General features: G+C 43.4%; 2 protein-coding genes across 3 annotated transcripts; both read left to right on the top strand.

Moving 5' to 3' along the window:
- Positions 1-3440: 3440 nt before the first annotated feature.
- LOC120056129 (zinc finger protein 16-like) lies at positions 3441-12780 on the top strand. Of its 2 annotated transcripts, none has more exons than XM_039004326.1 (6): positions 3441-3877; positions 9747-9782; positions 10048-10081; positions 10468-10525; positions 10684-10885; positions 11010-12780. In XM_039004326.1, exons 1-6 carry the CDS (start codon positions 3521-3523, stop codon positions 12117-12119), a joined length of 1797 nt encoding a protein of 598 aa, XP_038860254.1. In that variant the 5' UTR covers positions 3441-3520; the 3' UTR covers positions 12120-12780. The 2 variants fall into 2 exon arrangements, with proteins under 2 accessions (XP_038860254.1, XP_038860253.1); XM_039004325.1 differs by lacking the exon at positions 3441-3877 and adding an exon at positions 4318-4795.
- Positions 12781-16668: 3888 nt separating this feature from the next.
- On the top strand, positions 16669-23603 carry LOC120055398 (zinc finger protein Xfin-like). The gene is made up of 5 exons (XM_039003261.1): positions 16669-17063; positions 20154-20861; positions 21641-22417; positions 22781-23374; positions 23596-23603. Exons 1-5 carry the CDS (start codon positions 16799-16801, stop codon positions 23601-23603), a joined length of 2352 nt encoding a protein of 783 aa, XP_038859189.1. The 5' UTR covers positions 16669-16798.
- Positions 23604-24349: the final 746 nt, after the last annotated feature.

Here is a 24349-nt window from a genome sequence, read left to right as displayed (position 1 = left end):
ACATGAGAAACTGTTTGTTAACCAAACCTGTATGTCCAGGAGTTTATGCATTGCAGGTGAATTAAGGGAGAAGGTGAATCACTCGACCTGGGGGCATATCGCACTTGGAGGGTGAGACACACTGACACTGCCGAATGATCACAGAGTTAAGGAGAAGAACCGTTGCTAATAGAGCTCGGGGATCAACTCCTTAATGAAGAATCCCCTGACCCCGACCTCTCAACACTGTGTACATTCATAGAAGTGAAAGTGTTGTTTGATCTCTGGCTGATGATGTGTTCTCGGGGAGAGGGTGGGGTTTTACAGGACTGCTTGTAGTCCTGAGATGTCTGATTAGGATACGATGGGGATGTTACCATCGCAGTGCTGCCAGAACCACCACCAGTTCCAACGGACCAGGGTTCAGCCGGCCTCCTCCACCACTTCAAGACCAAGTCCCACGCCATCACCTAAGCTCTCCAATCTGGTACAGATAATAAATATAAAAGACATCTCAGATAGTGAACATTTGGGGACTGAAACTGGTTATGAGGAAAGGGAGAATATGTGGTTGGCCTACAAAACACTTAATAGAAAGGACTGTGTCGTATGTGGACATGCCAGACCTATTCTGGCTGCTCACCCATTTGTCCTAAGTAATGGGGAAGGTTGGATGTGCATATTGGAAAGTTCAAGCCAAATTCAACCCTGTGTAAAACTCTGAGTCTTGTGTTCCCAGAAGTCCCTCCCCAGAAGGTACCGTGGGGAGTTAAGGCATATGGGGGATATAACAGCTGTATCACTGGTACAGGTAGAGGTATAGACTATGGAAGGCTCCCTACTACTACCTGCATCACTAATGCCACTATTAACTAGAGGTGTTGCTGATGTATGGTGGATGTGTGGACCTGCCAGGCGGTTGACCCCATTTTGAAAGGAAATTGTCGTTGCACATGTGTTTTGGCCAGTCTGATACCACCATTGCCTATTATTGAGGTTATAGCTAACCAACTTCTGGGAGCTGTACATGACACAGAGACTCGGTACCAACCCAGGAGACGGCAGAACCGTGACGCTCCTTGGTCCGAGGGTACAGATAACATGCACACCAACCTGTTGGGGGTCCCAATAGGGGTCCCCCACGAATTCCAGACATTAAACAGGAATGATGGCCTGTGGCATCTGATGCCCATCATTGGCCCAGCTATTGTTGATGCTAAAACAAAAGGTCTGGATCAATTATATCTACTATAATTAATGATGATTTGTTAAACACACCCACACAGGACTTACAGGGATGGCTGAACAATTGGATGCTACCTCACAAACCAGTAGACACAATAGACTAACACTGGACATAAGTCTGGCCAACCAGGGAGGTGTATGTAAAAGGATTGTAGAACAGTGTTGCACGTTTGTTCCTAACAATACTAGTCCGGATGGGAGCATTTCAAAAGCTCTGAGTGGGTTGGCAAGGTTATCAGTGGAGATGAAGGGTCTTGCAGGTGTGGAGGAGAGTGGACTGTTCCCCTGGCTGGGTGGTTGTTTTGGTAAGTACGCTGCGATGATGATTACTGGATTTCTGACACTAGTTGTTGTTTTTCATTTCTGTGTTGCTTGTATCATACCTTGTTTGAAGAAGTTTGTTACAGATGTGTAAGGGGCCTCTGGTATGATGCCGTTGCTTGATGCTCCAGTTGGAGAGGCTGATACGAAAACAAGCTTCCGCAGGAGAGTGGGCCTGACAGAGGAGGACCCTTGGTTTGCTGTAGATGATGTTGTTGAATGAATAAAAAGTGATGTTTGTCCTCCCTGTTGTGAAGGTTTGAAGTTCCCGGGTGGCGACGAGCCCACCTGGTACAGATTGTATAGAGGGATGGACCTGAGGGTTTAACATATTCTCGTTCTTTGGTTTACTAATGTGTGGTTGGCCACTCCAGGTGTAGTTATTGGAGTGGTCTCCTTTTTGGTCCTTGCTCATTTACGACTCAACTTACATTGATGCTATTGGTGTCCCTAGGGGGTGCCAGATGAATATAAACTGGTGGACCAAGTGACAGCTGGGTTTGAATCTTCTGTCTGTTGGTGGTGAACAGTTAGTAAAAATGTGGACATAATTAACTACATTCATTTTAATGTCCAGAAACTGGGCAATTGGACTCAACAAGGCTTTGAGGCGGTCCATGGACAATTGGCAGCTACGTCCCTGATGGCATTTCAAAATAGAATCGCGGTTGATATGTTATTGACTGAACGGGGGGGGTCTGTGCAATGTTTGGTGAACAGTGTTGTACTTTCATTCCCAATAACACAGCTACGGATGGGAGTCTGACTGTAGCATTGGAGGGACTTCGTACCCTTAATGGTAAGATGAAACAGCATTCTGGAGTGGACACTTCTATGTGGGACTCATGGATGGATGCTTTTGGTAAATATAAGACGCTGGTTTCTTCTATCCTAGTATCTATTTCCGTATTTGCAGGCATTTTTGTACTTTGTGGATGCTGTTGCATTCCATGTGCGCGGACGCTTGCTAGACGTGTTATCACTGCCGCCATAGACCCTATTCAGGAAAGGGCCCAAATGTTCCCATTGCTTGATGATGGGGAAGCTGGACCTGTTTATCTATTCGAGGACTAAGATACTTTTATGTCACGTCTCTTGTGAGACGTGAAGAGAGGGAATTAAAAATTTGTCTTCTGACAAATTTTATCCTTTAGTTTTGTCTTTTTATACTTTTATGTCACGTCTCTTGTGAGACGTGAAGAGAGGGAATTAAAAATTTGTCTTCTGACAAATTTTATCCTTTAGTTTTGTCTTTTTATATACTTTTATGTCACGTCTCTTGTGAGACGTGAAGAGGGGGATTTGTAAGAAATTGTATTAGATATTGGTAACTTGTTTTAACAACTTCTCAACATTAGCTATAGTTGACACAATATGCCCACACCCCCTCTTTCTCTTGGACATATGCTGGACTCATTAGACATATACACGACACCCACAACTCCCCTCCCCCATGACAATCACACAGACACACACAACTCAGGGTTGGAGCTCAAGACAAAGAATTATCTCAGGAACCAATGGAACGTGGACACCAGGCCTGTTCAGGACTACCCAAGACCCAGATCGACCAATCGGAAGGCCAGACTCGCAGATCAATCTACTTTGCTTGTTGTCTATATAAAACTGTACAACTGTTGAAACTACCCTCTTTTCCGGACGGTTCCATAAGAATCAGACAGAAAGAGCCTTGCTGCAAGATTTTACTAAGATATCTTTACATGTGATTAAACGGCCTTATTATAAAACTATCCACCTCGTCCTATTGTCTCCTCTTGTTCTCCTGTCAACAGTAAACGATTTATCAACAATAGGCATAAGGTTAGCAGTGTGGTTAAGGTAAAACATCTAATTTTATTAGAAATAGAATTGGGCGGGGTTTACTACTTTGTGGCTGTGGTAACAACCAAGTGGATCCAGTTCACAATTATCGATCAACAGCTTTTATTTTAGTCGACAACTGTAAAGTTTAGTCATGGTGTGGTGCTCAGTACCTGGATGTGCGAACTACAAGCAAGCACAGGCTGCTGGGGTAACGTTTCATCGGTTACCTGTCAGAGATATTACTCGTAGTCGACAGTGGCTGGCGGCAATAAAGAACGCAGCCTATGATGTGAATACTACACTGGATAAATATCCAAATGTTCGTGTTTGTAGCCAGCACTTTCAGCCAGAGCATTTCGAAACGGACCTGAAGTCTCAACTGATGGGGTTGCCAGGTCGTCGCACGTTGAAAAGTGAAGCTATTCCATCGATTTTCCCCTTCACTTCAAAGAGGAAGGCATCCGATCAGCCAACATCATCAGCGCAGCAGAAAAGAAGTCGAGCTGAGGTAACTACAGTAGCTATCGAACAGTTGTTTATCTAGCTAAACCAAAATCTAGCTCGTTTCCACAATACGCTGGCAAATGATTCCATCGCAAACCAACGTAATTAGTTAGCTGCTACCCTACGACGTGATTTGTAACTTTGCGAGCTAACGTAAACTACGTTAAATTACAGAGTCGCTGTGTTGTCGCGCGTCAACCAGGCTACTCTGCTCCAGCCTTGAAGGTTTGTCACTACACTAGTTACCACAGCCACAAAGTCTACATTGTTTATTGGTCTTAATTTAAGGTCAGGCATAAGGTTAGCAGTGTGGTTAAAGTTAGGTTTAACATCAGATTTTAAGAAGATATATTTTAGAAATGGGCGGGGTTTATTGATTTTGGGGTTGTGATATCTAGTGACGACCGAAAATTAGGGGACATGACCCGGAAGTAAAGTGGAAATGGCGTTTACGTGGGCTAGTCCAAAAACTCGCTCGCCAAGCAGTTACGAACAACGCGTTGAGAAGTCAAACCTGTAATCTCATAATTTATATATTTATATTGACTATATTGTTGTCGTCGTCATGCCCGTGTGGTGTTCTGTACCATACTGTGCTAATTACAAACAAGCCCAAAAAGAAGGAGTAATCTTTCACAGTTTACCTACCGGAGATATACCCCGATGCCGTAAATGGCTCGCGGCTATCAAGAATAATATTTACAATGTCAACACACCAGTGGCCAAGTATCAAAACATCCGCGTCTGTAGTCAACATTTTCGGCCAGAAGATTATTTGAGGGATTATCAATCTGAATTGATGGGGAAGCCAAATCGACGGCAGCTAAAAAGGGACGCGATACCATCGGTGTTTTCCTTCACAACAAAACGGAAGACATCCGATCAACCAACACCAGCACAGAAGAAAAGATCTCGATTAGAGGTAACCTAGCCTACCTAGACTAAGTTACTTAGTTACAGCCAACACCGTAGTCCTGTATTTAATGTATCGGCCAAATCAACTGAGAGTTTGCTGAAATTAGTATATTTTCCACCCTCTCTGATCAGAAATTGTAAACTTGTTCAGTCTCCCGAGAGTCAGACGTTACTTCAGACGGTATTCCCTGCAATGTTTCAGCCATGAAATCCAATAACTTTTAGCTGCTTTCAGAAGGATTTCCAGTTTCTTCGATTTTTTGTTGTTGTTACTTTGAACTGTACATCTTAATCACCTGTGCAATAAACAACAAAATCAACCTTCTTTACGATTAGTGTTTCAGGATCTCTCAACTGACTGACATCCACATCCTGTTGGGCATCCACTGATATCATCTCTACTCGTTGCGTTGACAATTTCTACTGCCTCTGCATAGGACACCTTCTCAATTTCTACTGCCTCTGCATAGGACACCTTATCAATTTTTACTGCCTCTGCATAGGACACCTTCTCAATTTCTACTGCCTCTGCATAGGACACCTTCTCAATTTCTACTGCCTCTGCATAGGACACCTTCTCAATTTCTACTGCCTCTGCATAGGACACCTTCTCAATTTCTACTGCCTCTGCATAGGACACCTTCTCAATTTCTACTGCCTCTGCATAGGACACCTTCTCAATTTCTACTGCCTCTGCATAGGACACCTTCTCAATTTTTACTGCCTCTGCATAGGACACCTTCTCAATTTCTACTGCCTCTGCATAGGACACCTTCTCAATTTCTACTGCCTCTGCATAGGACACCTTCTCAATTTCTACTGCCTCTGCATAGGACACCTTCTCAATTTCTACTGCCTCTACATAGGACACCTCAATTTTTACTGCCTCTGCATAGGACACCTTCGACAGCCCTGATCCATCCTACTTTGACCTCCTTCACCCTAACAGGCCACTCAAAGAACTCTGGAATGTGATTCCCATCACAATTGGAACACCGTCCATCCTCAGAATCTTCAACAATGATATTCCGTTTGTAAACACTTGACACGTGGCCAAACTTTTTACATTTATGACATTGAAGTAGCTTTTGTACATAAGCTCCCACCGTATATCTCATATATCCCAGCTTTACAAGGGTCGGGAGAACTTCTTCATCAAACATCAATAATAAAGAAAGGCTTTCCTCCTGTCCATTGACAGTGCGGGTTAAGTGACGTGAATCAACTATTCCTGGCATGTTCATCTTAATCCATAAAGCCTCAATCTCCATCGAGACGCCACATATGACACCATTTATCCGTGACCTATTCCAATAATCATAGCGTTCCACTTCATGCATCGATAATTTGAAAATCAACATCATACCAATCCTGGTCACTCTGACTCCACTTCTCCCAATGCATCCTTCACCATCTTTGTGACCTCAGACGGGTTTCCCCCCCCCCAAAAAAACCATCCTTGCTCATGAATCGCACTCCAACAAGGAATGAGGCGTTATTATAGTGAGGCTTGGTTTATAACTGTAGCCATTCTTCGATGTTTCAGTGTTCCACTAATTTCCTCCATCTTTACTCGCGCCAACAGAAACGAGCCTTTGCTTCTGCTTCCGCCATTGCTCTCAAACCCGAAACTCCTTCCAATGAATGAACTCAACCCCTATCATCAAAGCAATGGATGTGTTGAAGCGTATCACTTTTTGTCAAGACGTTGGTCACAGCCTTTCAAACTGTGTTGCGTTATGGGTATAAAAATTGTCCGGCTTGAGACAACATGTCGACTTCGTGACCTTTACAACAACCATGTGACCAAAGGTCATGAACTTTCGACAGAAGTCGACTTGAAATGTTTTGCAGATGCTCCTCGCCAACTGCAATGTGAAGTCGGAACCAAAGCATTGTGGGAGACAACTTTCTGGGTTTTATTTGGAAGCAAAAGGCACTACATACTCAAATGGTTGATGTCGCCACCTATCATTGGTTACTATTAATGCATGTTGACTGTTCTGGATGGATTACTATTTAGAGTTTAAATACATATTGATCCTTACGATCGCATTATGTAGGCCTACATATGATCCACATTTCTAACATAAATAAATGAAATATCCTGCTTGCGGTAATATATCTGTGTTACTGTAATGTTGTCCAATCTTATTGCCCATAATTGGTTTCGCCTGTAATATTGTTGTAACCAAACAAATTCAAATGTGTTGATTGAATATTAAGTGTCAATCAAATGTAATACATATTGTAGGCTACACATGGGTTATTGTAGGGCAGGGTTCTCCAATTGGCGCCTGCGGGTGATTTTATTTGGTCCCTCAAGTTTTCTAAGCAAATTTTTATATATATATATATATATATATATATATATATATATATACACACACACACACAATTGAAGTCGGAAGTTTATATACACTTACGTTGGAGTCATTAAAACTAGTTTTTCAACCACTCCACAAATGTCTTGTTAACAAACTATAGTTTTGGCAAGTCGGTTAGGACATCTACTTTGTGCATGACACAAGTCATTTGTCCAACAATTGTTTACAGACAGATTATTTCACTTATAATTCACTGTATCACAATTCCAGTGGGTCAGAAGTTTACATACACTAAGTTGACTGTGCCTTTAAACAGCTTGGACAATTCCAGAAAATGATGTCATGGCTTTAGAAGCTTCTGATAGGCTAATTGACATCATATGAGTCAATTGGAGGTGTACATGTGGATGTATTTCAAGGCCTACCTTCAAACTCAGTGCCTCTTTGCTTGACATCATGGGAAAATCAAAATAAATCAGCCAAGACCTCAGGAAAAAAAATTGTGGACCTCCACAAGTCTGGTTCATCCGTGGGAGCAATTTCCAAACGCCTGACGGTACCACGTTCATCTAACCAAACAATAGTACGCAAGTATAAACACCATGGGACCACGCAGCCGTCATACCGCTCAGGAAGGAGACGCGTTCTGTCTCCTAAAGATGAACGTACTTTGGTGCGAAAAGTGCAAATCAATCCCAGAACAACAGCAAAGGACCTTGTGAAGATGCTGGAGGAAACGGGTGCAAAAGTATATATCCACAGTAAAACGAGTCCTATATCGACATGACCTGAAAGGCCGCTCAGCAAGGAAGAAGCCACTGCTCCAAAACCGCCATAAAAAAGCCAGCCTACGGTTTGCAACTGCACATGGGGACACGGCTGTAGACCCACGGCTGAATCTAGTTGGTGATTTCTGTACAGTGTTTTGTCCTTCGTGTGATTTTTAATTATATTCTGTTCTTCACATGCTTACTGAGAAAAACAACATGAAGGTTGAGAATTAAATACACACTGCAGGCTGTAGTGACGCTAACATGCAATCAATTACAATACAGTAAGAATCTGTCACAGTTCCATGTGGCACAATCACACATAATAATGAGGACGTTACAAGGGATGAAGTAATGGCAACAACAGAGCATGTCTAATATGCTGCAAAACACCTATATGTTCTCCATCTAGTAGCCAATAAACTCACTACCTTGTTATATTTTGAGAAAACCATCACAAAAATATGAAACGAGTGTTGTGGATGATAGAAAGAGCTTGGGCTGGTAACTCATTTCCTCATCAGTATATTCATTCCTTGCAACATGGTGATCACGTTCAGCTTCGTCTAGAAGTGGAATTTCGATAGCATCAACTTCATCGGAAATAACAAAGACGAATGCCATTGTCGTGTTTTTTTGGAAATTGCAGATTTCCGACTTGCTGCCGGTGCGTATGTACCTACCCCAACTTTATGTGTCGGACTTCTGTTTACAGTCGGCTTCTTTCACCTTACCACTCAAACGTGCCCAGTCAGTCCACTGTTTTGTGTCTGTGTGTGTGTCATCCGTCTGGATTGATCAAGTGGTCTCAGTTACTCTTGCCAGCCTATCAGGACCCGGTTTCCCAAAAGCATCTCAAGGCTAAGTTCATCGTTAGAACCTTCGTAGGAGCATCGTTAACTCTCCGAGCTGTTTCGCAAAACCATTGTTTTTAATCGTTGCACTTAAACACTTGTAAGCTAACATGCTGACCACACCTCCCGCGTCGCAAAATGAATGTACACGTTATTCAATCATTGCACCTACACTACTCGTTCGCATAGAACTTGGTTCTATTTGTGACCCTTGATGTGCTGCAAGTCTCACCTTTAGGAGCATATACCCACTTGGGTGATTGAAAGATGAACTGAGGTTCAGACTCCAGCCCAGTTGGTGGTGGTAATGCACCTTAAAGTTGGTTTCCAACCGCCATATATAAAGTCCGAAGAAGAAGCCTTAAGGAGGAGAGATTACTAGAAACTAACTTGGTTTACCGTGGATTAATTGTCGGAGTAGAGGACCTTGTGCATTTCAGGTAAAATAACAGCCCAATGTTTATATCCCAGGACAAATTAGCTAGCAACAGCAAGCTAGCTAGCTAAATTGCCATAAATGTTTAGTGCTTTTCGACCTGTCCCCAAATTAATATAGCTGGTTCAGAGTTCGTTTTGATATTTAAACCTGCATGTCCTGATCGCGTCTGGTGTGGGTGGTCAAAATCAAAATACGGGCGAGCGGTGTGTGTCGTTTTGCCTTCCTGCGTCACTTTATACACAGAAGATCTCCGCTAAACAGAATCACATGGTTTGATCCGTCTCTATGTGACCACCAATGACTTCAGAACAAAGTTAACTACAAATTCATAACTTGCCAATGTCTTTGCAATTGATACAAACAATTTATAAAAAGGTGCTTCAAATGAGAACCGAGATGACTGCATTAGGTATATAACATACTGTTTTATATTTTATTTCAATCATATTGGAAACATTTTTAATGTTCAATCAATTGAGTTCTATTTTGTTACATGTAGGCTACCGTCTGTAATTTGTCTCAATATATTTCATGATGTGTAGCCTAACATTTTGTATTTTCTTTACAGTATCTGAAGAGTATTGAAGCGCTCATCACACCAGAGGTGAGTCGGTGCAATATCAACCACTACATTTTTTTTACAGTTTAATATAACTAGCCCTACCTCATTACTGTAGAGACTGATGAATGGTGCCATCCCTGGTTGAAGGTCATGTTGAATGCGTTCCCAAATGCCACCCTATATAGGGCAATACTTTTGATCAGAACCCTATGGGCACTATATAAATGGTTCCATGTGAGATGTAGACATTGACATGTTTACTGGGATGTCTTTACAATGAAAAGTGATCACAGATGTATCTATACAGGTGGCTCCAATATTGCCTGGAAGGAAGAACAAAGGTCAGTATAAAATAACTCAGCGTTGTCCACCTTCTTGTCAGTGGTAAACAGCACTCACGTTTTCGTCATGTTTTTCTGTCTTGTATATATTTTTGCTAATATCTTTGAATAGTTAACTAAACGATTTCTGCGTCGTACTGGTCACCGTTTTGTCTTGTTTTTGGATTTTACCTGCCTTCCTTCCTCAGATCTTATCTCACTTCATATTTTTCTAAAATATCAACACTGGTCTATTGTACAGGCATCTTTTTCATTCCACTTCAAGAAATGGTGGTAAATTGTCCATGACGATTCCACTTAGTTTTCCAATTAGACTGTAACAATGAAGACAGGTAGAATTTCTGTCTCATAAAATGTCATTGATGTTCCAATGTGAATGTTCACAGGTGTTCTGACCCGTCCCCGTGTCCAGGATTCTGGAACCAGCATTGACATTACACCTGAGTACGTTCAAATAATCCCACCACCTCTTTGTTATCGGTACTTAACAATCCTACAGCCCAGATGTATTTGGTCATTGACTGTTAATTTTTGAAGTGTTTAGAGATTGTACGATTGTGGTACGATTTAAAACCCCTCTGTTGCTTCCCCTCCATCCACAGGAGTGCAGATGTGTGTGTGAACAGAGTCTGTCTGATGCAGCTCTTCCTGCTCTGCGAGAGGTGTGGCTGCGACTGTGATGCCAGGATCCAGGATGAACTGGGTTGCTTCTCTGTCGTTCAGACGTGCCCGTTCTGCAGTCACCACAGGAAATGGATGAGCCAGCCCTCTTTTGCCCAGGAAACCTGTGGATTGAATGAAGAGGTGGGAATGCACAGGATACAATATAGTGTACACAATGAAATACAAACTCTGCACACAACATTCTTAACAAGATTCTGACATGCCTGTAATCCAAAGTAATTATATTTTGTTTTCCTTTCCTAAGGCGGTTGGAGGGACATTGTCCCAGCCATGTGAAGATAGAGACCCAGACCTAGAGAACATTTGCTTGACTATGGAAATCACTGAGGAGTTGTGTGAACATGATTCTCGGTCCTCGGACGAAGAGAGTGAGGAGGACGAAAAGCCCAAGAAACGGAATAAGCAGGAGAGATCAGATGAGATCGAGTGGGAGCCGTCTGATGAGGAAGACATTGTAATGGACTCTGATTCTTCTGAGGATTTGGAAATGGCAGGTTCCTCTGGTCTAACAGAAAAGGCCGACGTTGATAATTCTCAGAGCGGAATAGAGAAAGAAGAGAGACTTGTGGAGTGGTGTACTGACTGTGGAGCCGAGCCCGTACTCGCCTGCACCACACAGCGCCATAAGAAACTGTACGCCTGTGGTGTGTGTGTGAGTGAGGTCCAACAAGCTGTTGGATTTGACCGATTCTACATGCAGTTCGAGGACCCGGACAGCTTCAAGGAACATGTACGACGGGAACACAACACACAACCTCATCGGTTGCTCTGTACAGACTGTGGCATCTTTCCTCACAAGAAGGACCATCGGTGTGAGCACAAGATCAAGAAATTCCGCTGTGTAGACTGTGGTAAGCGCTGTAGGACTGAAACGGGTATCAAGATTCACAGGCACCTCCACCACCCCGACCATGTTTTCCCCTGTAAGTTCTGCCTGCAGCCATTCAAAACCAGGTCAGACAAACTGACACACGAGGAGAGCCATCAGGATGAGAACTCTCCCTACCAGTGCTCAGAATGCTCCGAAAAATTTTATGACCTAATGGCAAGGAACAGCCACCTACGAACCCACAGCAACCTGAATAGAAACATCTGCCACACTTGTTACAAAGAATTTTCTAACAAAAACCATCTGGAGAGGCACGTGATTATTCACACAAGGCAGACGCCCCACATGTGCCAGGTCTGCCAACAGTCCTTCAACCAAGCGAGCCACCTCAAGTCCCACATGCGCCTCCACACAGGGGAGAGGCCCTTCAAGTGCCAGCTGTGTGAGAAGTGCTTCAATCACAATGTCAGTCTGAAGAACCACATCCAACGCTATCATGGCCCTGAGGAGAGTAACACAGTCTGAGGGAGAGGAGAGTAACACAGTCTGAGGGAGAGGAGAGTAACACAGGCTGAGGAAGAGGAGAGTATCACAGGCTGAGGAAGAGGAGAGTAACACAGGCTGGGGGAGAGGAGAGTAACACAAGCTGAGGAAGAGGAGACTTCCACAAGCTGAGGGAGAGGAGAGGCTACCACAAGCTGAGGAAGAGGAGAATAACACAAGCTGAGGGAGAGGAGGCTCCCACAAGCTGAGGGAGAGGAGGCTCCCACAAGCTGAGGGAGAGGAGAATAACACAAGCTGAGGGAGAGGAGGCTCCCACAGGCTGAGGGAGAGGAGGAGGTAAGGTGAGGCCCAGAGGGACATCTAGAACTGCTGGAGAAAGAAATGTAGCTCTAGAAGACTTAGATTGATCACACCAGTGTTGTGTTCATAGGGCATACCGTAGCAAAACATTTTTCAACAGGAAATGAAAATTAGCTATTTACTACTACTTTAACCAGTACTTAGTTTGTGTTGATGTTATATAACATGCATTGATGACTTTCTACATATTTGAATCATTTGGAATTCCAGTTGTTTTAATAGTTGTTGAAATATCATATTAGAAAATAGTTTTCTTATATTTTTATAGAGGATTTTTGTATTTGCTGTCATGATGATTAAAGTTCCATTTTGAAATACTGCCTTTATAGATTTTCGTGCAACTTTTAAGATTTGAAGTCAATGTAATATTCAAGCTCAATATAATATCCAACTATATCACTGATTCATAGTCCGCTCAGTTCTGTGACGTGAACAGAATTGTTCAACAGAGTGGTTAACTGTACAGTTCATTATGCACGTGCTTCACATACGAATGCAGAAATGTATTTATTATGGATCCCCATTAGTTCCTGCCAAGGCAGCAGCTACTCTTCCTGGGGTTTATTATGGATCCCCATTAGTTCCTGCCAAGGCAGCAGCTACTCTTCCTGGGGTTTATTATGGATCCCCATTAGTTCCTGCCAAGGCAGCAGCTACTCTTCCTGGGGTTTATTATGGATCCCCATTAGTTCCTGCCAAGGCAGCAGCTACTCTTTCTGGGGTCCAGCAACATTAAGGCAGTTTATACAATTTTAAAAACATTACAACACATTCACAGATTTCACAACACACTGTGTTGGGCCCCTACTCTACCACATATCTACAGTACAAAATCCATGTGTACGTGTGTGTATAGTGCTTATATTATTGTGTGTGTGTGTGTATGCATGTGTCTGTGCCTATGTTTGTTGTTTCACAGTCCCTGCTGTTCAATAAGGTGTATTTTTATCAGTTTTTTAAATCTAATTTGACTGTTTGCAGCAGTTACTTGATATGGAATAGAGTTCCATGTAGTCATGGCTCTATGTAGTAGTGTGCGCCTCCCATAGTCTGTTCTGGACTTGGGGACTGTGAAGAGACCTCTGGTGGTCTTGTTGATAGTGCTGTTAAGAAGGTAGAGCAGCGTTACTCCAAGCCGAGGGTTACTCCAAACAGTTTAGTCACCTAAACTTGCTCAATTTCCACATTGTTTATTACAAGGTTTAGTTGAGGTTTAGAGTTTAGTGAATGATTTGTACCAAATACAATGCTTTTAGTTTTAGAAACATTTAGGATTAACTTATTCCTTGCCACCCTCTCTGAAACTAACAGCAGCTCTTTGTTAAGTTTTGCAGTCATTTCAGTCACTGTAGTAGCTGACATGTATAGTGTTCAATCAAATGTATTTTTAAAGCCCTTCTTACATCAGCTGATGTCACAAAGTGCTGTACAGAAACCCAGCCTAAAACCCCAAACGGCAAGCAATGCAGGTGTAGAAGCACGGTGGCTAGGAAAAATTCCCTAGAAAGGCAGGAACCTAGGAAGAAACCTAGAGAGATACCAGGCTATGAGGGGTGGCCAGCCCTCTTCTGGCTGTGCCGGGTGGAGATTATAACAGAACATGGCCAAGATGTTTAAATGTTCATAGATGACCAGCAGGGTCAAATAATAATAATCACTGTGGTTGTAGAGGGTGCAACAGGTCAGCACCTCTGGAGTAAATGTCAGTTGTCTTTTCATAGCCAATCATTCAGAGTATCTCTACCGCTCCTGCTGACTCTAGAGAGTTGAAAACAGCAGGTCTGGGACAAGGTAGCACGTCCGGTGAACAGGTCAGGGTTCCATAGCCGCAGGCAGAACAGTTGAAACTGGAGCAGCAGCAAGGCCAGGTGGACTGGGGACAGCAAGGAGTCATCATGCCAGGTAGTCCTGACGCATGGTCCTAGGGCTCAGGTCCTCCGAGAGAGAGAAAGAAAGAGAGAAAGAGAGAATTAGAGAGAGCATACTTAAATTCACACAGGACACCGGATAAGACAGGAGAAATCCACCAGATATAACAAACTGACCCTAGCCCCCCGACACATAAACTACTGCAGCATAAATACTGGAGGCTGAGACAGGAGGGGTCAGGAGACACTGTGGCCCCATCCGATGATACCCCCGGACAGGGCCAAACAGGATGGATATAACCCCACCCACTTTACCAAAGCACAGCCCCCACACCACTAGAGTCCCTAGCATACAAAACAGATGAACCAGGGTCCAGCCTACTCACTAGAGTCCCTAGCATACAAAACAGATGAGTTTGAACAAAAAAGTTTGTGTGGGGCCCCGGACACTATGGGCCAGTTTCCCAGACACAGATTAAACCTTGTTCTGGACTAAGAAGCACCTTCAATGGAGAATCATCATTGAACAAGCTTTTTAGTTCAGGACTAGGCTTACTATGTGTCTGGGAAACTGGCCCTCAATGGTACAAATATAGCACTTTACAGGAAAAACTAGCGATTGTGTCCATAAAACCAGCGTCCAAGTCTGCACTTTTGTACTGTCACTTTAACTCTGCTGACTGACTAATTCAGGACTATATCTTAATCACAATGGAATACATTTAGCTTACTCTTTGTTTGCTTACAGTATGAAATTAAACGCCATTTTATATCAGACTTGCACTCTTGGATTGCCTTATAATGGAGGTGCCAAATTCCGACTATTAGCATGTGATTAGGTAAGAAGCTAACTGCTTAAGCGAAACAATGGAAACAATGTGATCTGTAGATGGAGTGTTAATTAAAAACTTCTTAGGGCTAGGCCCCCTTTTTTCTCAATTTCTGCCTGACTGACATGCCCAAAGTAAACTGCCTGTTGATCAGGCTCTGAAGCCAGGATATGCATATAATTGGTATCATTGGAAAGAAAACACATTGAAGTTTGTAGAAATGTTCAAATAATGTAGGAGAATATAACACAATAGATATGGTAGGAGAAAATCCAAAGAAAAACCAACCAGAATTTTAGTTTTTGAGAGAAACCATGCTCTTATAATGGAAAGTATAGGGGCATACTGAATTCTAGCTCCCAGGATGCAATTCCTATGGCTTCCACGGGGTGTCAGCAGTCTATGTTCAAGGTTTCAGGCTTGTAACTTCCAAAATGAATAAGAAATATTAGTTTTAGTACAGGGACACAGTCTTGGAAATTCGTGTTTGGGCGCGAGATGAAGACAAGACGCACCTGCTAAAATCGGTTTCCTATTGAACATAGTTTTTTCCGTAAGAAATATTATAGTTTGATTACATTTTAGTGTATCTGAGGAGTGAAAAGAAACATATTTTGACTTGTTGAAACAAAGTTTATGGGTAGATTTTCAGATTCCTTTCTCTGCATGTTAAACGAGTGGATTACTCAAATCGATGGTGCCAACTAAACACACTTTTTAGTATATAAAGAAGGATTTTATCTAACAAAACGACAGTACTTGTTATAGCTGGGACCCTTAGGATGACAAATCAGAGGAAGATTTTCAAAAAGTAGGTGAATATTTAATCACTATTTGTGAATTTATGAAACCTGTGCCGGTGGAAAAATATTTTGATGTGGGGCGCCGTCCTCAAACAATCTCATGGCATGCTTTCGCTGTAATGGCTACTGTAAATCCGACAGTGCAGTTAGATTAACAAGAATTTAAGTTTTCAACCGATATAAGACACTTGTATGTACCTAAATGTTTAATACCCATCATTTTTATGATTATTTATTTGAATTGCGCGCCCTCCAGTTTCACCGCTAGCGGGACGCCTATCCCTGAGAGGTTTTTAACTGATGGTATACCTGTAAATTATCTACATTATCCTAATGATGATAATTGGATTTTAAAGGGCCTCAAAATGAGCACCGACGATGCTCTGGGTGTAAACTCTGTGGATTTGGAAACTAGAAGTGCTCCTGAGTACACACAAAAAACATTGTTGACCATTGCGGCTTGAAAAAATAAACAAATAAATCACATATCTAATAGAAGTATTTTTAATTACTCTTTGTATGATAACAATAATAACATATATAGATAATTCTGGACATTTTCCATAATTTTCGCCCTAATTATTAATTCACAAAGTATACATGACCGGACTCTTATTCTGAAGGATTCCGAAAATCCGTGATCCGGAAGTACCTAAGTACTTTATCCTTGCCTGCTTCACAGCGGTGCATGCAACTATCTGCTCAGAACTACACGGATCAAATTGTTCCTAGCATATTTACCATTTTCAAAACATTATTAGCATATTACTTAGATACAAAGTTTAAATCTTCTGCAGAAGTCAGACCGAACTCTGTTTAGTTTTCGCAAACATTTGAAAATGTTGAGCAGTGTTTCTCTCCGGGCTCAGATCGCTTCCATCATAGAGGTACTTTCTAAAACTGCGGTTGCAGAAATTAGCAAAGTAGTCGACGATGGCATAGTTGTGTTACGTGTAGAAATGTGTCGACGGGAAAATGAAATCAACGTCCTGAAAAATAATGTACAACAACTTGACAGCGAGCTTCGAAGAGCTCGAGGGATTCAGCCTCGAAAACGCATCCATCATGGTCGATCAGTCGCTGCTGAGAATCTTGGGAGAAAAGGTGGGTCGACGTAGTAGTAACTCACTTTTACTATCAATCAATTATCAATAGTTAACTGTGCAAGTCACATTAGGGTTCTAGCAATATTACATGACCATTTCGCAGGTAAACAATGTAACTAAGCTTATTTAATCAGCCTACACACGTTCTCACGGCATTTAGCCCTGGGCTAAAAATGTGCAGTCTGAAGGCCTCATGTCCTCCAGTCATATCTCTGACTGCCCAATGGGATGGGATGGGAGAGGAATAGCAATGACTATCATTATAACCAACTCAGTGGCCTTGTGGTTAGAGTGCAGGCCTACGCCCTGAGATTGGAAGGTTGAGGGTTTGAACAAACGATATATATATATCCTGGATTGTGAACGCTATGCATTGGCATTGAGAGGCTTTAAAGCCACCGGTCGGCCATATTGGCTCCCCTCAGTAGGAGCAGTCCTCCATAGGAATACATGGAATTCTACAGTATTTCAATTAAGTGTTTCAAGAACAAATTTACATGCATTTAAGTATTTTTATTGTTGTAGCGGGGACAGTAACGTTGAGTAATCTCAAAAAACGACTTTAAGGAAAACTTGTAATGTATTTAAAAATCTAATTTAAAACTGTGCATTAAGGTGTCTAATAAAATACATGTAGCAAAAAGGAATGTAGACATTAATAAATGCGTTTTCTATAACTTCCAAAATATTTCTTTACAATAGTGGGGTAGAGCCAAGATGGAGGCACAGTGGCTTCAATACAGCACCCCCTATTAGTCATCTAGTGTGTATATATAAATCATTGATTTGAACACAGACTGTTTAGCACTCACATTAAGGAGATGGATTGGGAGTAAGGCCCTACAACAGACAAGTATCCTGTCCACGGGTTGTATTCATTGGTTGATTTGGGAGATGGGGGTTCCTAGTTTGGGGTCGCGGAAGAACCTAACAGTTTTGGGGGGGGGGGGGGACTGACAAAGTCAGTTCTGGTGACCTTTTTAGAAGGAAATCCTACTCCAAAATAACATGATGATGACATCTCAAATATAATTTCCCCCTCAAGAAATGAGCCCGATATAACATATTGGTCAATATCAGGTAGCCTAGTGGTTAGAGCGTTGGGCCAGTAACCGAAAGGTTGCTGGATCGAATCCCTGAGCTGACAAGGTAAAAATCTGTCGTTCTGCCCACGAACAAGGCAGTTAACCCACTGTTCCCCCCTGGACCCTGAGCAAGGCAGTTAACCCACTGTTCCCCCCTGGACCCTGAGCAAGGCAGTTAACCCACTGTTCCCCCCTGGACCCTGAGCAAGGCAGTTAACCCACTGTTCCCCTCTGGACCCTGAGCAAGGCAGTTAACCCACTGTTCCCCCCTGGACCCTGAGCAAGGCAGTTAACCCACTGTTCCCCCCCCCTGGACCCTGAGCAAGGCAGTTAACCCACTGTTCCCCCCTGGACCCTGAGCAAGGCAGTTAACCCACTGTTCCCCCCTGGACCCTGAGCAAGGCAGTTAACCCACTGTTCCCCCCTGGACCCTGAGCATGGCAGTTAACCCACTGTTCCCCCCTGGACCCTGAGCAAGGCAGTTAACCCACTGTTCCCCCCTGGACCCTGAGCAAGGCAGTTAACCCACTGTTCCCCCCTGGACCCTGAGCAAGGCAGTTAACCCACTGTTCCCCCCTGGACCCTGAGCAAGGCAGTTAACCCACTGTTCCCCCCTGGACCCTGAGCAAGGCAGTTAACCCACTGTTCCCCCCTGGACCTTGAGCAAGGCAGTTAACTCACTGTTCCCCCCTGGACCTTGAGCAAGGCAGTTAACCCACTGTTCCCCCCTGGACCCTGAGCAAGGCAGTTAACCCACTGTTCCCCCCTGGACCCTGAGCAAGGCAGTTAACCCACTGTTCCCCCCTGGACCCTGAGCAAGGCAGTTAACCCACTGTTCCCCCCTGGACCCTGAGCAAGGCAGTTAACCCACTGTTCCCCCCTGGACCTTGAGCAAGGCAGTTAACTCACTGTTCCCCCCTGGACCTTGAGCAAGGCAGTTAACCCACTGTTCCCCCCTGGACCCTGAGCAAGGCAGTTAACCCACTGTTCCCCCCTGGACCCTGAGCAAGGCAGTTAACCCACTGTTCCCCCCTGGACCCTGAGCAAGGCAGTTAACCCACTGTTCCCCGCTAGGCCGTCATTGTAAATAACAATTTATTCTTAACTGACTTGCCTAGTTAAAGTAAATCAGGCCGCTGTGCTATTTAGCAATAAGCATTATCACCTGATGTAGCCCACCTGATTTTAAATGGTGGGCTACATCAGAGGGTTGCCCATCTGCATTTCCACCACTGGGATCAATTTTAGATAGATCAAACTCTAAAGTCTAAACATAGTTGCTAGTTATAGCAATATATTGATGATTCAAATGTCCCCAAAAAAGTGTTCCGCTGGCACACAGCCAACCCAAGGATCACGTACTGTGAATATAGTGTAGGCCTCGCTGTTACACCTGACCCATGTCACATTTAGCCCTATGCATTCAACGCCCGTTGGCGGCTGCTAACGGGCATAAACAATGCTGCTGCTAAAAAATTCTGAGGGGGGGGGGTGTTTGCTGTGAAAAATTCAATGTGACCCCTTGGTGTACTTGTGCATCCCACTATAGGAACAGGACGCTCTTGCCCTATGGGCCGTCCTGGCTCGAACAAGGCTTACTCACTGTCATGATAGTAGGATTGTGAAATCAAATAATTTATTATTACAAACCATTTACAACCCTTGAACCCAATCGCCGACAGCCTCAAATCAAACTTTATTTGCCACATGCGCCGAATAACACATGCGCCGAATATCGTGAAATGCTTACTGACAAGCCCTTAACCAACAGTGCAGTTCAAGAAGAGTTAAGAAAATATTTTGCCAAATAAACTAAAGTAAAAAAATTAAGAAAAAAAGACCACAATAAGAATAACGTGTGTGTGTGTGTGTGTGTGTGTGTGTGTGTGTGTGTGTGTGTGTGTGTGTGTGTGTGTGTGTGTGTGTGTGTGTATAATCCAAATCCATTTGGATTACTGTTAAAACAAACAATGAAGGATTTTGATGACGGAATATTTTCACAGGGACTGGTAAAAGCGGTACCACTTCTGTGAGGAGGACCTCACTTGAAAAACTGCAGCCTGAGGGAGATGGTAACGGAAAGGATGAAGCCGTTGGACCTGCGGATGAGACTCTGGTCAAGATTGAGCCGGGAGGGGAGGATGAACAGGAAGAGCAGACTACAAGGAGAAAATACAAGCATCGTCTTGAAGCTGAACTGTCAACGTACGAGAGAGACAGCCAGACGTGGATGTCCAGTACACAAGAAGATAATGATATGGAGACAAACTCACTGTGTCTCCCCGATCACTCTCCTGGAACTTCCGGAATGACGGCAGCATCATGCAGCAATGTTTCATTACCAGGGAAACCATATTTAGAGTCAGACGTCAGAGAGGATATGATTTTACAGCTCAGACAGCAACAACGTTATCGGCAGTCAGACGCGCTCAGGAGAACAAGCGACGGCACAGTACAGTCAAATCCAGACCCTCAAAGTGTATTGGGTTCTGACCCAAATTATAATACGGCAAGGAGAGCGAGGACCAAGAGATTTTTCCAGGTTAATAAACACTTCATTTGCACACTGTGTGGAAAGAGTTTTGAACGTTACAGTCATCTTGAAAGGCATCTACGAATTCATACGGGTGAGAAACCGTACAGCTGTGACATATGTGGAAGGTGTTTCAACCAGAAGGGTAGCCTCAAAGGGCATCTGAAGACTCACAGAGGTAAGAGACTAGAATCACTTATTAGGTTATAGGTCATAGACAATTCCATGTACGCATACCGAATAACAACCTATTCCCTATATAGTGCATTACTTCTGACTAGGGCCCATAGGGTAGCCTCAAAGGGCATCTGAAGACTCACAGAGGTAAGAGATTAGAATCACTTATTAGGTTATAGGTCATAGACAATTCCATGTACGCATACCGAATAACAACCTATTCCCTATATAGTGCATTACTTCTGACTAGGGCCCATAGGGTAGCCTCAAAGGGCATCTGAAGACTCACAGAGGTAAGAGATTAGAATCACTTATTAGGTTATAGGTCATAGACAATTCCATGTACGCATACCGAATAACAACCTATTCCCTATATAGTGCATTACTTCTGACTAGGGCCCATAGGGTAGCCTCAAAGGGCATCTGAAGACTCACAGAGGTAAGAGATGAGAATCACTTATTAGGTTATAGGTCATAGACAATTCCATGTACGCATACCGAATAACAACCTATTCCCTATATAGTGCATTACTTCTGACTAGGGCCCATAGGGTAGCCTCAAAGGGCATCTGAAGACTCACAGAGGTAAGAGACTAGAATCACTAGCTAATGACAGCAGATAGTACACTATTATACAACAGATCATTCCATGTACACTCCAAATTGGTACCCTTTTCCCTACGTAGTGCACTACTTTTGACCAGACCCCATATAGGGTGCTATTTAGGACATGACCGATGCATCGATATTTTATCAATCAAATGTAATCTTTCCACACAGTATCGATGGACGGACTAGCTAACAACGAAGAGAAGCCTCCCCTGGATAGACGTCAGACTGAGGAAGAGCGTTGCAACGGAAAGGACGAAGTGTTCCAAACTGCTCCTCAGATGCCTATGAAGTCTGAGCCAGGGGAGGAGAAGGATGCATTCCAGACACTAGATCCTAAAGCAGAAGAACAGACTGCAGGGAGAGCAGAACAGCAACTGGATGAGGAATTGTCGATGTACGAGAGAGACAGCCAGCCGTGGATGTCCGGTCCGCAAGCAGACAACGATATGGAGACGAGCAATTCAGAATATTTCAGCAGTTCAGGTCAGAACTCCCAGTGTCTCACTGATCACTCTCCTGTACTTCCTGTCCCAGGAATGGTGGAGGCGTCATGCAGCAGTGGTTCATTTCCAGGGAAACCATATGTAGATGTCAGCGAGGATATGATTTTACAGCTCAGGCAGAAACATTATGGATCTTCAGACACACTCTTGATAGCAAGTGACGGTACAGTACAGCCAAACTCACGGGTCATGGACGGGGCTTCTCTGAACCATCCTCCCATCTTCTCCAGTTTTCCGGAAAGGAAAGTGAAAACCTTCCAAGGAGTCACCAAGGACAAGAAGTGCTTCATCTGCTCATTCTGTGGGAAAGTTTTTGAGCGTGTTGGTCATCTAGAAAGGCACCAGCGAATTCATACGGGTGAGAAACCGTATAGTTGTGACATATGTGGAAGGTGTTTCAACCAGAAGGGTAGCCTCAAAGGGCATCTAAAGACACACAGAGGTAAGAGATGAGAATAATATAGATTTTTTTCATGCTTTTAATACATGAAAAAGCTTGCTCTTAAGTGTGTAAATCAGTCAATTATTCTGTAATTAACAGACAGTATAACTGTTATATAATTACGGCTACATCCTTAATGGCGCCCGATTCCCTTTATAGTGTACTACTATTGACCAGGACCCAAAGGGCTCTGATCAATAGTAGTACACTACATACAAAATAGGGTGCCATTTGGGATGGATACAAAGTGTTTTCCCGTTTTCTATCAGTGGTTTAAGATGACGTTAAACAGTTCATTGTTTAAATTGCCATGTTGTTAAAATCTACGCTAAAATACTCAATACTTTTTTTCCTGTCAAGCAGACGGTGCTGACATGCTAACGGGTCAACCTCCGCTAGATGATAAGAAGCCTGACGTTTATCCTAGACCCTCGGAGTACCCAGAAGAACCGAGGGATCAGCCCACATCTGCTGAAGCACAGCCTAGCTCCGGGTACAGTGAGGAGGAGGAGGAGGGCAGGGGGCAGGGGTTGGTGGGGGAAGCAGAGAAAGAGAAGCAGTTTGAATCCCAGATACTCAGTCAGTCAGGACCTCCACATCAACAAAGCACAGAGCAACCAGGTTACCAGGACGACCCAGAGTATGTCATGGATGAGAGGGAGAGTCAGCTGTGTAGATCTTTCACAGAGAGGCACAGTGATACTGAGTCTGGATCACTACATCCAGGTTGCTCCTCCGATGTGACAAAGCAGCAGAACTCCCATCCTGTTTCACCCAGTGTCAAATACCATCACAGTCCTTTTGATGGACTGCACCACCACCACGGGTTCTACACATCAGCTTCTAGAGAGGTGGAACTGGGAGACGTGTCTTTTCAGGAAGAGAAAGACAAGTTGGATGTGATTGAGCAAGAGCAGTATGCAGGGATGGTTCTACATGCAAGGAACAGGGAGGATGGTGATGGGACAATACTACCCAGGTTTCATACCCGGGTACCACCGCCACAACTACCTGTAGAGGAGGAAACGGCAATGAGCGCTTACATCACAGAACCAAACTACAGTCAAGAGGGGATTTTATTTGCCCTTGGCATAGACAGTTTTGACAGTACAGAGGGCAGCAGTGCCACTACAGACGACACAAGAAATAGATGTTTCATATGCTCCTTTTGTGGAAAGAGTTTTGATCGCCATAGTCATTTTGAAAGACACCTGCACACTCATACTGGTGAGAAGCCCTACAGCTGTGAGATATGTGGTAAGACTTTCACTCAGAAGAGCAGCCTGAAAGCTCATCAGAGACTTCATACAGGTTAATCAAGGGCCAAAGAGTCTTAGTTTGTGTTCCGAATGGCACCCTATTCCCTATATACATACAGTTGCAAGAAACAGTATGTGAACCCTTTGGAATTACCTGGATTTCTACATAAATTGGTTCATAAAATTTGATCTGATCTTCATCTAAGTCACAACAATAGACAAACACAGTCAGCTTCAACTAACACACAAATTATATTTTTCTTGTGTATATTGAATACATCATTTAAACATTCACAGTGTAGTTTGGGGAAAGTATGTGAACATCTAGGCTAATGACTTCTCCAAAAGCTAATTGGAGTCAGGAGTCAGCTAACCTGGAGTCCAATCAATTAGACGAGATTGGAGATGTTGGTTGGAGCTGCCCTGCCATATAAAAAAACACTCAAAACATTTGAGTTTGCTGTTCACTAGAAGCTGTGAACCATGCCTCGAACAAACGAGATCTCAGAAGACCTAAGATTAAGAATTGTTGACTTGAAAAAAAGCTGGAAAGGGTTACAAAAGTATCTCTAAAAGCCTTGATGTTCATCAGTCCATGGTAAGACAAATTATCTATAAATGGAGAAAGTTCAGCACTGTTGCCACGAGGTCAACCGATTAATCGGAATGGCCG

This window comes from Salvelinus namaycush, chromosome 11 (genome assembly GCF_016432855.1).
Source record: "Salvelinus namaycush isolate Seneca chromosome 11, SaNama_1.0, whole genome shotgun sequence".
Classification (NCBI taxonomy): domain Eukaryota; kingdom Metazoa; phylum Chordata; class Actinopteri; order Salmoniformes; family Salmonidae; genus Salvelinus; species Salvelinus namaycush.
The sequence above is the reverse complement of the archived record's forward strand: the minus strand, read 5'-3'. Positions and strand labels throughout refer to the sequence as shown.

What these genes read in the sequence shown, in the direction of transcription:
- LOC120056129 (XM_039004326.1), top strand. Translation starts at nt 3,521, where the DNA reads ATGGTGTGGTGCTCAGTACCTGGATGTGCGAACTACAAGCAAGCACAG. An exon ending in AGAAAAGAAGTCGAGCTGAG is followed by an intron (nt 3,878 to 9,746) that starts GTAACTACAGTA and finishes TTTTCTTTACAG; the next exon opens with TATCTGAAGAGTATTGAAGC. An exon ending in AAGCGCTCATCACACCAGAG is followed by an intron (nt 9,783 to 10,047) that starts GTGAGTCGGTGC and finishes GTATCTATACAG; the next exon opens with GTGGCTCCAATATTGCCTGG.
- LOC120055398 (XM_039003261.1), top strand. Translation starts at nt 16,799, where the DNA reads ATGTTGAGCAGTGTTTCTCTCCGGGCTCAGATCGCTTCCATCATAGAG. An exon ending in TGAGAATCTTGGGAGAAAAG is followed by an intron (nt 17,064 to 20,153) that starts GTGGGTCGACGT and finishes ATATTTTCACAG; the next exon opens with GGACTGGTAAAAGCGGTACC. An exon ending in GCATCTAAAGACACACAGAG is followed by an intron (nt 22,418 to 22,780) that starts GTAAGAGATGAG and finishes CCTGTCAAGCAG; the next exon opens with ACGGTGCTGACATGCTAACG.